The following is a 16,615-nucleotide window of genomic DNA, read 5'->3' as shown; positions in this document are numbered from 1 at the left end:
AACAATACAATGATATGGGTCCTATCTCAACACGTGACACGCAACACGTGACTACGTGTTGCGTTCTGTCGGTGTTTTGGTGTTTGTCTGTTTTTTTTTTGTTTATGTTATATGTGAAAAAATTGATTTGAATGCAAAAATGTAGTATGCCAAAGCAAATTCCTATGTGTATTACACAATGGTTAATAAAGGAATCTGAATCTGAATCTGAATCTGAAAAGGGGTCATTGAGGGTTGTTTCCAAATGGACCCTTAACTCTGAGAGTGTACAAATAGTCCAGTAATTTTAGGCCAAAATTAGGCTAAACCTAAAACAAATTGCAATAGTAGCAAACTCAACTGATTTTGTATCCTCATTATGTCCCAAGGAATCCCTTCAGGGGAAAGTTTTGAAAACGACCTACCTATACTATATGACTCCCAAAAAAGTGGGATGTGAGCCTTGTGAGGGGTCAAACTAGGGGTTTTTAATTATTCTGAATCCATTGCAAGCATTTGTTTTGCACGAAAAACATTCCTTGGGCAAGAAATGGCCACTCAAAACGATGGTTTAGTGATGAGTCATCAATTTTCACAGTCTTTTGGGGTCGGTTTTTAGCCCAAGGAAGGTTTTTCATGCAAAACAAATGCTTGCAATGGATTCAGAATAATTAAGAACCCCTAGTTTGACCCCTCACATCCCACTTAAAGCAGATTTTTTGGGAGTCATTTTTTCCTTTATAGTGTAGTGTATAGTAAGTGGAGGTAGGTAGGTCGTTTTCAAAACTTTCCCCTGATGGGATTCCTTGGGACTTTTTTTCCCTCACTAAGGACATAATGAGGATACAGAATCAGTTGAGTTTGCTACTATTGCAATTTGTTTTAGGTTTTTTCATATAATGACTGGACTAAAATGGAACCAAATGGTTCCAATCATACACTCTCAGAGTAAAGCCCTTTGCACACAGGCGCGTTTAACCGCACGGATAAAACGGACAGTATAATTTTTTGAAAAGAAAACAATGATTCTCTATGACCTCATGCACACCGGCTCCGAATTAGCCGTGCGACGAGTGGCTGCCACCGTGCATTTTTTTCTCGATCGAACCCAGTTCGATTCGTGCGTCTTGTCGCATGCGGTTAAAAAACTCATCACTCCTTTTATGACTCCTTTTGGGATCCGCAGCGCCGATTCCGCACAGCCTTGCACACCAAATCCAATGCGTTTTATTCATGCAGCAAACGGGAAAAACGCAACTGTCCTGTGTGCAAAGGGCTTTACGGGTGTCCTTGTAATTAAAATGTTTGAGAAGCACTTCCTCAGGCTAAAGGTCACATGTCAGGGGCAGAGATCACATGACAAACCAAGAAGGGAGGGGCTTGGATTAGTAGGAGGAGTTATGAAACATGCAACACACACACACAGTGGGGGGGGCACAAAGCTCCTCCCACTCTGCACGATACTCAGCTCTGAGTTAGAACATGTGATGTAACATTAGAGGAAATGTAAAAGAAAATAGCAGATATCCAAGCTCACAGTGCCGCACTCGGTGCCGCGCTGCAAGGTTGTAGATCTGATATTTTTGAAAAATTGTGTTCACTGTGCAAATCTTTTTTTATATATATATATATATATATTTTATTGCGAACGTTTATAACTCAAATCTTTCTCTCTTGGGGTCCCTACTAGAAGTACACATGTTGAGATGCAGGTCCACGGTCATACATTTAATCCTAGGGAGTCGTTGACGTGAGGAACTCTGAGAACCACTGATAGAAACATGGGTTTTTCAGAAAACCATTTGTTTTTTAATGGACATTTTTAGGTATTTTTCAGGTCTTAAAAAAGTTCTCAGATAGTTTAGGTCCGATGACACCTGTCCAGAACAGCCTCAGAGGAGTGTTCCTTTCAGTTTCTATAGTGATATAGAAATAAATATATATATATATATATGCGTATATATATATGTATATATATAATATAAGTTTCAGTATAGTGTGTTCCAGTTACTCATTCGGTAGAAACCTAACTCCATTCAACTCGCCATAACTATGGAACAGATTATCACCTAACTAACCTAACTATGGAACAGATTATCACAATGGATCAAATGTAGTTTTTCTCACAGATTCTCAGATACACTAGTACAGTATGTGTTTAAACGTAAGGCAGGATAAAAGTCACCACCAGAGGGTAATTGTAGCGTAAAGACAAGACAGAGTGTGAGAGTGACAGTTTAGGTTTGATGCCAGAAGGGCATCGAGTATCTGAGCAGGTATCAGGGATCAGAGGGACCTGCAGCCTCTGGGAGGTAATTTAGTCTCCAGCATGGTTTCACTTGAACCCTGGAGGTAATTCAGGCTTATTTATTTAAGCTAAGCTGACCTCTAGCTGCTCTGTCTTCACCTACAGCGTTAGCTTAGCCTGTTTTACATGTCTGTTGTCCTAAAGGCTGGCATGGAGTGGCAGACATGGCAGTCTGTTGTCCTTAAAGGGGTACTGTCGCCTAAAGGGGTTGAGGGTCAGATTACACTGTGACATGAGCTTCTCTGAAAACGGTCTGAAACAGTCTGAAGCTCATGTCACAGTGTAATCTGCCCCTCGCCCGCCAACAACAGCTGACCAGTAGAGTAAGTAGTCATACAGTCAGGCTATACAGACAATTAATTTGATTGGCAATGACATCAATGACATCATAACAATATTAACTTGTTTTTTAAGATGATTCTTAAAGTGACAGTAACCCTTTAGGTGACAGGCCCCCTTTAAGGCTGGCATGGAGTGGCAGACATGGCAGTCTGTTGTCTTTAATGACGTCATCACATCACACAACCCCCCAATTATTTTGGGGGGTCCCCAGATGATTAACTTAATGTGAAACATTGTTTTCTCACTCAACAGTAAAGAAACCAACATAAAGTTTAAGTGTATAGAGGGTATCTGCACATTTCTAAAGTGACAATTTGAGGACTTTTTAATACCTCTAAAATGACAAATTAAACATTGTCCAAATTGTCAAATATATAGAGGCAGAAATTGTGAAAATAGACGATCTACATGCTCACCTCACGATGCGAGGCGCTGTGAGCATGTAGATCTGCTATTTTCACAATAGAAAGTATTTTCGACTTTCGACTTTCTCTGGTGGGAGTCGACATGTGTAATGAAGTCGACTGAGTCGACTTTTCGACTTTTTCGTTAATGCCCTAATCTGGACTAACAGTTAATTGAATGAATCGATTATAAAATAGACAATAAAAATCGTGTGTCACATCGTGGTTGATTTGCGCTTGTAGATCGGCTATTCATGCGTGACATTGTTGTACAACAAAGTCTTAAGTGTGAATCTGCGTTGTTTGCGTTGAGTGGCGGTTTCTTGTGCAGAGTGGGAGGTGTTTAAACAGTTGGAGGCGGAGCTAGTGAACAAAGCATGGAATTATGGGAAATGGGAGGCGGGACCAAAGGACCAGGCGGCCATGGCAGTCTCCTACTAGAAACCACTATGTAAAAGCTCAGAGGTCTGTCAACTTTTTTATTTTTTATTTATGTAAAGTGTCTGTCAGTTTCCACTACAATCAAATAAAAAGCTAAAGGTTTTAAAGGAATGGTTCAAACCCAAAATGTTTTTGACAGATTCATACTCACTCGCACTGCATGCTGGCAACGGCAAAGACAGCAGATCAACAAGCTCACCGGGTATTACAGATTCAACACCCTGTGAGCTTGTAGGTCGGCGTTTTTTTGTTGTTGTGCCGCACACCATCGTACGAAGAAGCATGAATTATGCGTTACATGTTCATAAAGAGAAAAAGAGAGAGAGAGAATAAAGACAGAGAGAGAGAGAGAATAAATACCAACCCCATCCTCTATCTTTCTTTAACAGAGCGGAGGTGAAAGGAGGAAGTAAAACACGGCAAACCAAGGAGATAAGGTGGAATAATGGAACGATATCTACCGAACAATGCAGTTTGTTTACCATAGCGAATCCAAAGGCAGATGGCTTGGTGGGAAATTAAAAGAATGACAATGAATGGCGTTAATAAATTAAAAAAGGAAACATAATAAAACAACATGGATGGAGTGTTAGTACATTTAGTCTGCAAATGAATGGTTCACAGAATGAAGATTGTTAGTTTTCTCTTAATAGCTTTTCTATGAGGAAACACAATGGACAAAGATTATTAAGAGAGAAAGACAGACATGGTGAAAGAGAAGGGTTTACCCCAGTAACCACATTAAACACTGAAAGAGCTGATAGCTGAAATTCATGTAAAATAAGAGCTGAATACACATGTAAACACACATTAACGTCACATATGAATGTACACTTGTGCGTATACACTAGGAAGCACATGCTTCACAAACACAGACTGCATGTGAGGCAAGGATGAGCTTCTTGCACCTCCTGCAAGCAGTCTATCTTCCTGTCTGCTGTTAGGCCACACTGAACAGCACTTTCTCTTGCCAGATACTTAACATTTATATTAGTATTGTTTTTTAAACCAAATATCCCCCGGGTCAAAATGTCCCATGGACAGAGTTAGAGGGTCAAAACAAATCTTTAAGGCGAGTGAGTTTCAGGTGGAAAACATGTAAACTTCTACCTTTTTCTTTCAAATGAAAATGTAAAACGGGTCAAAATGACCCGAACAGAACTTTAAAGAAGTCTGGGCAGCAAAAGTGTTAACTCCTCTCTTTCTGAGCGGTTTCTCCTCTCCATATCCTACCTGTCTCAGGTTTCGTGTGACCTTGACGTCGTGCCACATATCCTACCTGTCTCAGGTTCCGTGTGACCTTGACGTCGTGCCACAGGTTGTCGTTGAACTTTCCGTTGACCGGCTCCACGATGGCCTCGAAGGCCCCGGAGCCCAGGTTGATGACCAGCGACACGGCCCCGTCCTTAAGGGCCAGGTTCACGTAGTCCGCCGACTTCCCGGTGTGGAGGATCAGGCCGTTCCTCTGCCAGGTCTTAAAGGACAGCGTGATCTCATCGCTGGAGCTCTGGATGGGGTTCTGGGAAAGGTCGTAGCAGAAGTACTCTGAGCCGCGGAACGTTGCCACGTTCTCCTCCCTCGCTGTGGGGACAAGAGCACAGGAGGACACAAACTGTTAATGTTATGATGAGAAGACAAGAGGACAAAACACTGTTAATGTTATGATGAGAAGACAAGAGGACAAAACACTGTTAATGTTCTGATGAGAAGACAAGAAGACACAAACTGTTAATGTTCTGATGAGAAGACAAGAAGACACAAACTGTTAATGTTCTGATGAGAAGACAAGAAGACAGAAGACAAAATAAACCCATTCCCAAGAAGACATCTTGGGAATGGGTTTATTTTGTCTAAAAGGACATATTCAGCCACTTGTACGCATGCCACTGAAATCAACATCGTTACAATCGCTAAAACGATAGAAAGCAGCAAATGAAACATTTTAACTCTAATTACAATCTAAAATATGAACCCTTGTTGTGAAAAAGGGTTAGGGTTAGATTGATAGATTGATAGATTGAATAATTTATTAGAAGGTTGCATAGGAAAAGGTGGTACAAGGTCAACTAAAAGGAGATCCTAGTAAGATTTTACGGCTTATTTACACAGGAACCACTTTATGTATTTCATATAACATTGAATGACAGACAGACACACCACAGTACTATGATAGCTATTTAACTCATATAACATTGAATGACAGACAGACAGAACACAGTGCAATGATAGATATTTAACTCATATAAGATTGAATGACAGACAGATAGAACACAGTACTATGATAGATATTTAACTCATATAACATTGAATGACAGACAGACAGAACACAGTACTATGATAGATATTTAACTCATATAACATTGAATGACAGACAGACAGAACACAGTACTATGATAGATATTTAACTCATATAACATTGAATGACAGACAGACAGAACACAGTACTATGATAGATATTTAACTCATATAACATTGAATGACAGACAGACAGAACACAGTACTATGATAGATATTTAACTCATATAACATTGAATGACAGACAGACAGAACACAGTACTATGATAGATATTTAACTCATATAACATTGAATGACAGACAGATAGAACACAGTACTATGATAGCTATTTAACTCATATAACATTGAATGACAGACAGACAGAACACAGTACTATGATAGATATTTAACTCATATAACATTGAATGACAGAAAGACAGAACACAGTACTATGATAGATATTTAACTCATATAACATTGAATGACAGACAGATAGAACACAGTACTATGATAGATATTTAACTTGTATAACATTGAATGAAAGACAGACAGAACACAGTGCTATGATAGATATTTAACTCATATAACATTGAATGACAGACAGACAGAACACAGTGCAATGCAAAACCCAGGAGTCAGCCCAGATCCTCATCCAGACATCTGTCATTTCTAAACTTGACTATTGTAACTCTCTCCTCACTGGCCTCCCAGCATGTGCACTTAAACCTCTCCAACTGATCCAAAATGCCGCGGCACGACTGGTCTTCAACCAGACGAAATTCTCACCCCTTATCCTCTCCCTCCACTGGCTCCCGGTTGCGGCCCGCAATGAATACAAAACACTGATGCTGACCTTCAATGCAGCCAAAGGTATGGCTCCTCCATACCTCCAAAACCTGATCAACCCCTACACCCCCACCGTTCACTTAGATCAGCCAACACAGGGATGCTGACAGAACCCTCGCTAAAAACCCTAAACTGTAAACTGTAAATGGTGTTTACAATGGCAAGGTCAGGGGAGGTACGGATAGGCTATGTTTTCATTTACCAGTTTCCAGTAGCAGCCTCTAAGAGGCTTTTCAGGGGCGTTTTAAAGGAAATAAGGGATTTACACTCCTTTAAGGCCTTCGGTAGGGCCTTCCACATTTTAGCAGGGGTTAAGATTATGGTTAAGGCATAGTATTTAGTGTGTTTGACACAAACAGCTGTAATTCAATTTCTAAAACGTCTAGTTCCATTCCTTGATTCTGATTGGCTGGTTTCCCTTTAATTGCAGTAGTATCTGAGACTATAACCCCCACTTTCAAAGCCAGGTGCGTTATTTCTTTTCACAGTGCTGTGAGGCTGAACTAGAGAAGGGAATGTTTGATTTTCTCTCAAATCCTGCCGTGTGGGTGCTTCTAAGCACCGCCCGCATGCATAGGACAGTGACTGAATGGCTCTGGATGGGGCTTGTAAAGGCAACAAGCGCCCTCTATTCTCCAGGCACATACTCGGCTGTTTGGCTAGGTTGCTATGCTAGCATTTTTTATGTGATGTTCACATAAAACATAGCAGCTAAATCTGGATGAAAATAAACATGTGTATGGATCGAATATGGTTCTTAACATGAGACTGATCTAACACACAAGTGTTGTTTCCCGATTTCTTGGCAAAAAGAAAGACGTGACTTTATAAACACACACTGGCTTCCGTTCCTGGGATGTGGCTGGTAAACAAGGAAATGTCTCTTCCTGGTGGCGAAGTGTACTTTTTTCTGTAATATTGGGATGTTTAGAATGATCATGTTGCCATATTGTAACCGTTTTAGAAAAGCAATAAGCCACGCAAGGCTTGTGGTGACCTGTATTTTATAACGGCTGAGAGGGTTGGAGACACTCGGCTGTGCCTCGTGTCTCCCTACGCCTCTCAGCCGGTGTAAAATACCAGGTAACCACAAGCCTCGCGTGGCTTATTGCTTCAATAACAGTGTATGTGTCATTACACAGCTTTAATTCAATGTAACAGTAACAGTATGACATGTATTTAACATTCCTTGGCTACTTCAAACACTTCCTCTCTAGACATGAGAGAGAGAGAGAGAGAGAGACATCTAAAGACAGTATAAAGCTACAGTGCTGAATGCATCGGGTCTCGGTGACATTGACATAAAGAGAGAAAATGGAGGAAAAAAGGAGGGAGTGGCAAGAGAGGAGAGAGAGAGAGAGAGAGAGAGGAGAGAGAGAGAGAGAGAGAGAGAGAGGGGGAGAGAGAGAGAGAGAGAGGGAGGAGAGAGAGAGAGAGAGAGGGAGAGGGAGGACAAGAGGCAGAAATAAGCAGAGGATGAAGGAGAAAAACGAGCTTATCGCGGAGATCATCTTCAATTAGCCTGCTGTCTATGACAGAGGAGAGGAGAGGAGAGGAGAGGAGAGGAGAGGAGAGGAGAGGCGAGGAGAGGCGAGGAGAGGAGAGGAGAGGAGAGGGTGTTGGTTTAGCCACGCTTAGCCTGCTAGCGGCGTGCGCTGCGCCCGTGGCGAGACACACAAACGCTACGCTAGGCCATGTGCTCTGCATACCCAATTACCCCCCCCCCCCCCCCCTCGCCCCCCCCGCCTCACCCTGATGAGAGAGAGAAAGAGAGAGAGAGAGAAAACGAACAGGAAACGACAAAACAAAATGGCTGCCATGCGGCGGCATTCTTTCATCTTATGAAGGAACATGGGAGCAGAGTCAGTGCAGGCTGCATGGACTCATATAGACATTATATCAGGAGTCTTCAACAGGGGGTCCGGGACCCCTAGGGGGTCCTCAAGAGTTATTACAGGGGGTCCTTCAAATCTTTGTGTGATAGAAACCTTTTTTTCTCTTTTATATCAACCACTTGAACTAGTGTCGGCAGGGAGTTTAACTGTACATCTAAAGGGTCTTATTTGGGACGTTCCTATTGGCCAGGGTGTTTAACTGTACATCTAAAGGGTCTTATTTGGGACGTTCCTATTGGCCAGGGTGTTTAACTGTACATCTAAAGGGTCTTATTGGGGATGTTCCTATTGGCCAGGGTGTTTAACTGTACATCTAAAGGGTCTTATTTGGGACGTTCCTATTGGCCAGGGTGTTTAACTGTACATCTAAAGGGTCTTATTTGGGATGTTCCTATTGGCCAGGGTGTTTAACTGTGCATCTAAAGGGTCTCATTTGGGATGTTCCTATTGGCCAGGGTGTTTAACTGTACATCTAAAGGGTCTTATTTGGGACGTTCCTATTGGCCAGGGTGTTTAACTGTACATCTAAAGGGTCTTATTTGGGATGTTCCTATTGGCCAGGGTGTTTAACTGTGCATCTAAAGGGTCTCATTTGGGATGTTCCTATTGGCCAGGGTGTTTAACTGTACATCTAAAGGGTCTCATTTGGGATGTTCCTATTGGCCAGGGTGTTTAACTGTACATCTAAAGGGTCTTATTTGGGACGTTCCTATTGGCCAGGGTGTTTAACTGTACATCTAAAGGGTCTTATTTGGGACGTTCCTATTGGCCAGGGTGTTTAACTGTACATCTAAAGGGTCTTATTTGGGATGTTCCTATTGGCCAGGGTGTTTAAATGTACATCTATTCTAAAGGGTCTTATTTGGGACGTTCCTATTGGCCAGGGTGTTTAACTGTGCATCTAAAGGGTCTTATTTGGGACGTTCCTATTGGCCAGGGTGTTTAACTGTGCTGTGCTCCATATCTTTGTGTTGACTGTACTTGTGATGTTATTAATTTTGTGTAATAAAATATTCAACCAATCTAAACACATATGGTTACAGATATGGTATAGTGAGCTACCCCCCGTCCCAGGCCTACAGCAGCGTCTACAACTTTGCCTGGCTCCGCCCATAGCCCCGCCCACTCTCTGAGTGGACTGCTTCTATTGGTCTGGTGTTGCATAATGAACCTCTACCTGCTCTGGTCTGAGGCAAGACCAGCCAATGAGAGTCGGAGGCTCGGAGGAGGGGATGGGTCTAACTTTTGAAAATCAACAGAAACAGTGGAGGGGGGGGGGGGGGGGGGGCTCAGCCAAAACTCTTAATTGCTGCCTTTGAACTTCAAAGGGGTTTGTGCACATCTCGTTAGCATCAAAGACAACGACCTGTTTGATGCCTGTCATAGAGGGGAGGGGGGTCAAACACAACCCCTCCCACCAGATCTTGTGTGATTGGGAATTTTAAATTTCAATTCCCCTCCCCTTTGAAATCTCTTGTCAATGGGACAATGTCAGACTCAAGCTCAGCGCAGAGTCTGAAATCAGGGTATTTGCAACTGCTTGAAATGAACACTAATTCACTTTTTTTTTTTTTATTCGAATTTTTTATTGGAGGATTAAACACTTGAGATGCAGCATCTCGTCTTCCAGAGTGTCCTCAATTGATTGTACAGGTGTAAACTCCATGAAGGTGTAGCAGCCAGGGCAGGAATTTCAGGGAGGCCATGAAGGCCATGGCCGCCGTTGCCCCTCAGTTTGGCCTTTTGATATACGACTGCATTGACTGAAGGATGCTAAACAAAAAACAAATTTTACTCTTATGTACCTGTACAAAAGACGTAACAATAAAGTACAACCTTGAACCCTTGAACCTTGAACCTTGAACCTTGTGCCCCTCAAACCAATGGCATGACCTGAGACCACAGTGGTCTTAATGCCCCTCAAACCAATGGCATGACCTGAGACCACAGTGGCCTTAATGCCCCTCAAACCAATGACATGACCTGAGGCCACAGTGGTCTTAATGCCCCTCAAACCAATGACATGACCTGAGACCACAGTGGCCTTAATGCCCCTCAAACCAATGACATGACCTGAGGCCACAGTGGTCTTAATGCCCCTCAAACCAATGACATGACCTGAGACCACAGTGGCCTTAATGCCCCTCAAACCAATGACATGACCTGAGACCACAGTGGCCTTAATGCCCCTCAAACCAATGACATGACCTGAGGCCACAGTGGCCTTAATGCCCCTCAAACCAATGACATGACCTGAGGCCACAGTGGCCTTAATGCCCCTCAAACCAATGACATGACCTGAGGCCACAGTGGCCTTAATCCCCCTCAAACCAATGACATGACCTGAGGCCACAGTGGTCTTAATGCCTGGTCTTTTCTTTTTACTATTTTGAAAAATGTGATCTTATCTTAACAGTTTGGTTTCTCAAATGCCCTTTGACATAAAGTAACAAAGTCATGACGTCACTCGCTCATCCCCTGGTTCGCGGAAGTGGAGAATAACATTAAGTCATCTTAAAATCGTCTCATATCAGCATTGTGGTCCAAAAATAAACAAACTGTCTCCACAATATTGTCGGGGAGGTGGCTCTGTATGGTTTATGAGAGTCACTCACTATTTGATACTGTCTATATCTGGCAAAAATGTAACTAATTTGGCGAGTCTGCGACAGCGACAGCGTTTTCTCACCATCAGTTGTTTCTTCATATCCATGAGTCAAACTGCTGAGATCATTTGTTTATGTTTGGAACACAGTTCTTATATGACGTGATATGAAAAAGGTCTATGGGAATTCAGAATGGGGGGAAAAACAGGAACCAAGTAGGATGTGTAAATGATGTCAAACTTTGCAGCTCTATTAATTAACTCATTGAATGCCATTTCAAGATGGCCCCCAAGTACCAGACTGCCACTATCCTAGATTTCTAGTGCACGGATCAATTTTTAGTGCACGGATCGTGCACGCCCATGCACCATATATGCATCATATGTGTAGTACTTTTTAACAGCTTTCAAACAAAAAAATCCGCTTGGAAATCCGTTCAGGCATTCATGAGATAGAAGCCTTCAAAGTCAGACAAAACAAACACTGCCACCTTCCAAATTTCTAGTGCACGGATCAATTTTTAGTGCACGGATCGTGCACGCCCATGCCTAGATCATGCACCATATGTGTAGTACTTTTTAACAGCTTTCAAACAAAAACATCCGCTTGGAAATCCGTTCAGGCATTCATGAGATACAAGCCTTCAAAGTCAGACAAAACAGCCATTTTTGACATTTTGAAAGATGTGTTTGTTATGGGGCTAAACATGCAATTTCGCAATTGCGATCATGCCTAATACATTTGAGGCATTTTTAGAAATTTTTTTATAAAAAAAAATTTTGAAAAAAAAAAAAAATTTTTTTTTTTTTTTTTTTTCAAAATGGCTTCCAACTCGGGAAACTCGGGCTGTGGCAGCCTGGGAGTACTGTAATAACTCGTGAAACTCGTGCCTTGGCAGTCAATGAGTTTTTAACACTGACATTAAAGGACCTACACCATGAATTTTCACTTTTTCTATTTTAAAACCTTTTTTTGGGGTCCCACTGGCACCTTCTATCCTCACAAAGTCCTATTTCTGTACATTGTGTCTTTCTCTGGTTTTGGGAAGACAGAGATGAAAAGCTTTCCACGGGTTCTCAGAACAGTGCTGTTCTGAGAGTTGACGCATGTGACGTCAGGGTTTTAAAAAATTTTTTTTTTCAAAACTTTTTTTTCAATTTTTTTTTTCAAAAAGCTTATTTTTTTTCAAAAACTTTTTTTCAAAAACTTTTTTTCAAAAAACTTTTTTTTCAAAAAACTTTTTTTTCAAAAACTTTTTTTTTCAAAACACTTTTTTTTCAAAAAACTTTTTTTTTTAAAAACTTTTTTTTTTAAAAACTTTTTTTTTTTTAAACTTTTTTTTCAAAAAACTTTTTTTTTTTTTTTTTTTTAGCATATATTTATACAAAAAATATAGTTTTAAAAGCATGGTGTAGGCCCTTTAACACTAATAAAGAGCCTGGGTTTTTTAAGCAAATGACCAGTGGATGATGTCAATGTGACAATTCTTCTCACTGTCTCTAATTATCTTTTGTGCTTTGTAAAGTTCAAAGCCATGATTTGGAAAAAGTAGAAAGTGAAGAAGGTAAGGAAGTAGACAAAAGTTCAGAGATGGCCATGGAAATATAATAACAATAATTACACTTGACTTTTAAAGCAATTTTGGAAAATGGGTTATAAATTGCTCTATCTAAGCCTTCCCTCTCAGCTTTCGTACTTACTAAAAGTGATGAGGACAAACCACTCTCCCTCTATTTTATTCATGGTAATATTATTGACCACTCCTTTTAAAAAATATATTTTGAGGAAAATGTCCATCACAAGACCAAGGGTTGATGACCCCTGATCAATGCTGTACGTTTGATTTGTGCAGGGCTGAGATTCTTTTCACTTCAGATAGTCTACATTTCAAAATCATCCTTCACCCTTAAATTAAATTCATTCTTTAATGGACTAAACCTTGTTTAATGTGATGGCCTTCCTGCCCTAGCATTTGGCCTTTGTGCCCTAAAAAAAAATTACACCACCAAAGGCCAACTGGCTGTGCCCCTAAAACGATGAAATTCTAGGCCTGGTAGCAGCCATGTCTAATAGAACATCTATCCTTCTATCTATCTGAATGTGTATTGCTGCTGCAAGCCAACGTTCTGTGAAAATAATATCGCAATAAACAAGTAGAGCATTTAAGAATATAAGGATATGGGCAAGTTGTTCTCTCAAAGATTACAAAAACAAACACTGATAATATGCACGCGTAAACATACACACACACGCACGCACGCACACGCACACGCACGCGCACACACACACACACACACACACACACACACACACACACACACACACACACACACACACACACACACACACACACACACACACACACACACAGAAAGGTTCAGCTCTGGTTCATATGCCGAGGCAGACCATCTGCATCGCTTCCACTTGCATCACAGAAACGGTATAGTTGCTATAGGCCAATCAGAGGCAGGTGGGGGCGGGTCTTTACGTACGCAGCCTGTAAGAACAGCTGAGCAGCCACGCATTATCAGAAAATGGATGGAAAAGACGCATTGTGATTGGCCAGCAGTCACTTTGACTGGCAGCGATCCCTTGGTGTTTCCAGGAAGTCCGGACTACAGTTGTTGCTCGTTGCTCCAATGAACTGCAGAGGAGAACGAGGCTTTTAGCTTCTCATATCTGTGTTAAGAACACATTGGATGGAAACATGCCAATAAAGCTCTGATCAATTGAATTGATAAGTCCCGGAAAAGACGCGCTGTGATTGGCCAGTATTGGCCAGGATGTAGAGGTGGAAAGAGTACTGAAAGATCCTACTGAAAGTAAGAGTACTGTTACTTTTTTAGTTAGAGTAAGAGTAAAAGTACTAGCCCAGGAAATTACTCAAAAGTAAGAGTAAAACTATTTAAAAACTACTCTTTGAGTAAAAAGTAAAAGTACAATTGCAGACCCCCACCCTGACAAGCACTTGGAATTGTAGGAGTTGGCATTACATTAGTTTGACTACATCTGTTCCATTGTGAAAATAGCAGATCTACATGCTCACAATGCCACAGAGGCGTTGTGAGCTTGTAGATCTGCTATTTTCACAATTTTGGCCTCTATTATTTGACAATTTGTCCTATTTTTGACCAGAGGTACTAATATATATATCATTTAAACTATTCTTACTCAATGCCCAATGCCCAAGTACAAGTATTTAATTTTTATATTACTCAAAAGTAAGAGTAAAAGTAGAGCATTTAAAAATTACTTTAAAAGTACAGATCCTCAGAAAAACTACTCTTGAGTAAATACTCAAGTACTTTTACTCAAGTATTTTCCACCTCTACCAGGATGAGGATTTTTTATATCTATGCACATGCACACGCACGCACGCACGCACGCACGCACGCACGCACGCACGCACGCACGCACGCACGCACGCACGCACACACACACACACACACACACACACACACACACACACACACACACACACACACACACACACACACACACACACACACACACACACAAAACAGGGATAATTGCCAGCAGAGCAGCTCAATGTTCTTAACATCAAGATTGTGTTTTGTCTACGACTGCATTCTTCTTCTCCTGCTCCTCTAGCAGCATATCTCACTGAGCAGACCTCCACTCACATCCCCAGGGACCCCCGGCCTAACCCCTACCCACCCTTTACCCCCCCCCTTTACACCCCCCCCCCCCCCCCCCCCCCCCCACACACACACACACACACACACACACACACACACACACACACACACACACACCCCTTCCCAGATAGTATCTCAGCGTCGGCGTGCCAACCTGCCTCACCTTAACCACGTTAGAGTAACGATCAATTATTAATTAAAGCAAAGTGTGATTTGAACAAAAGAAGATCAGAGATGCTCGACGTGCTACACCGCCCCCTATGGGGGGGGGGGGGGGGGGGGGGGATGCCTCGCGCTTTAATGAGACGCACGGGGGACCCCCACATGGGGGACCCCCACGCTTAGCAGGGACACACACACACACCTTAACACACACTACACAAACCCACACTAAACACACACTACACAAACCCACACTACACTAACACTACACAAACACTACACAAACAAACATTATGCTGAGGAGAAGCGTGGGAGGAAATGCAGACCTCATGATGACACATCCAGCTGGTTCCTTTAGTCCTAACACCATATAAGGGCATATTAGTCACACAACGATGATGTGTTTTAATGTGCGTCTGTCTGTGCAGGGTTTAGGGTTGGGTATCGTCGGCGATACTTTTAATGGTATCGATTCACTGACGTCGATACTATTGAGTATCGGTTCACGTAAAAACGAACGATACCTTGTTTCGTTACTTTTGAATGCACCCCTTGCCGGTCGCATCTGTAACAGTTGGGCTACAGAGAGTTTAATGACTGCTTTAGTAGGCTACACTCGTTACTGTGAAAATAGCCGAGAATAGCCTATAATGTTTATTATTATGATAATGATCCAACGTCTATAAAATAGCCCATAGAAAAAGGCAAATAAAAATAATAATAATAATAATAAATAAAAAGTATCGAAAATTGTATCGAAAAAGGTATCGTATCGATCCCCAGGTATCAAAAAAGGTATTGTATCGATTAAAAGGTGAACGATACCCATCCCTAGCAGGGTTGTTGGAGTGAAGGATTCTGGGTAAGTAGTTGATCTACACTACAAGCAGACATGTTGTGAGCTTGTAAATTAACTGTAGATTGTCTTGATTTAGTTGAAGTTTATCAATACATTCTGAATTCTAAATGAGATGTTATTCAAAGGACTCCTTGCATCTGATGCATAATAATGGAAATTCAAATATTGGTGACTTTTCTTAAACATGGACATCCAGAGAGAACTAACAGACAGACAGACAGACAGACAGACAGACAGACAGACAGACAGACAGACAGACAGACAGACAGACAGACAGGGCTTATGGCTCTGCTCTGCATCTTAATGTGAAAACATGATGAAATGAAGAAGCCAGGAGGAATCACACCTGCAGGGACACACGGACAGACGGACAGATGGACACACGGACACACGGACAGACGGACAGACGGACAGCATGCCTGCCAGTCAGTCAGCGTGTCCAAGTTCTGCCTGTCTGTCTGTCTGTCTGTCTGCCTGCCTGCCTGCCTGCCTGCCTGCCTGTCTGTCTGTCTGTCTGTCTGTCTGTCTGTCTGTCTGTCTGTCTGGCTGTCTGTCTGGCTGGCTGTCTGGCTGGCTGTCTGGCCGATGGTTCAAGGCGCCTAAGAAGCAGACAGGTCCAGTACAGTGTTTGTTTGGTATATTTATTCACCTCTCAAGGATCTAACAAAGTGCAAGCGGACAAAATACTAAAATAAATAATACTGGCCACCAAACAGTGTTCCAAAAATAGGAAACCCAAAAGAACACTTGAAGACTAAAACAACCTATCAGGAAGTGTTCCAGGCTACCCTGACGTTGTCCCATCACCGTCTCCAGCCAAACTGAACACTTCTCACCAG

General features: G+C 41.9%; 1 protein-coding gene across 1 annotated transcript in view; it reads right to left on the bottom strand.

The window, feature by feature from the left end:
* nrxn3a (neurexin 3a) overlaps positions 1-16,615 on the bottom strand; it is a gene marked incomplete at both ends in the record, with an annotated part of 301,509 nt that overhangs the window by 204,215 nt on the left and 80,679 nt on the right. Inside the window, 1 exon segment of the mRNA XM_080750273.1 lies at positions 4,754-5,055. Coding sequence (XP_080606399.1) covers positions 4,754-5,055 — 302 coding nt within the window.

The sequence above is a fragment of the Nannobrachium achirus genome (genome assembly GCF_963921795.1).
Source record: "Nannobrachium achirus genome assembly, chromosome: 20".
Classification (NCBI taxonomy): domain Eukaryota; kingdom Metazoa; phylum Chordata; class Actinopteri; order Myctophiformes; family Myctophidae; genus Nannobrachium; species Nannobrachium achirus.
This window is presented reverse-complemented; position numbering and strand designations above follow the sequence as displayed.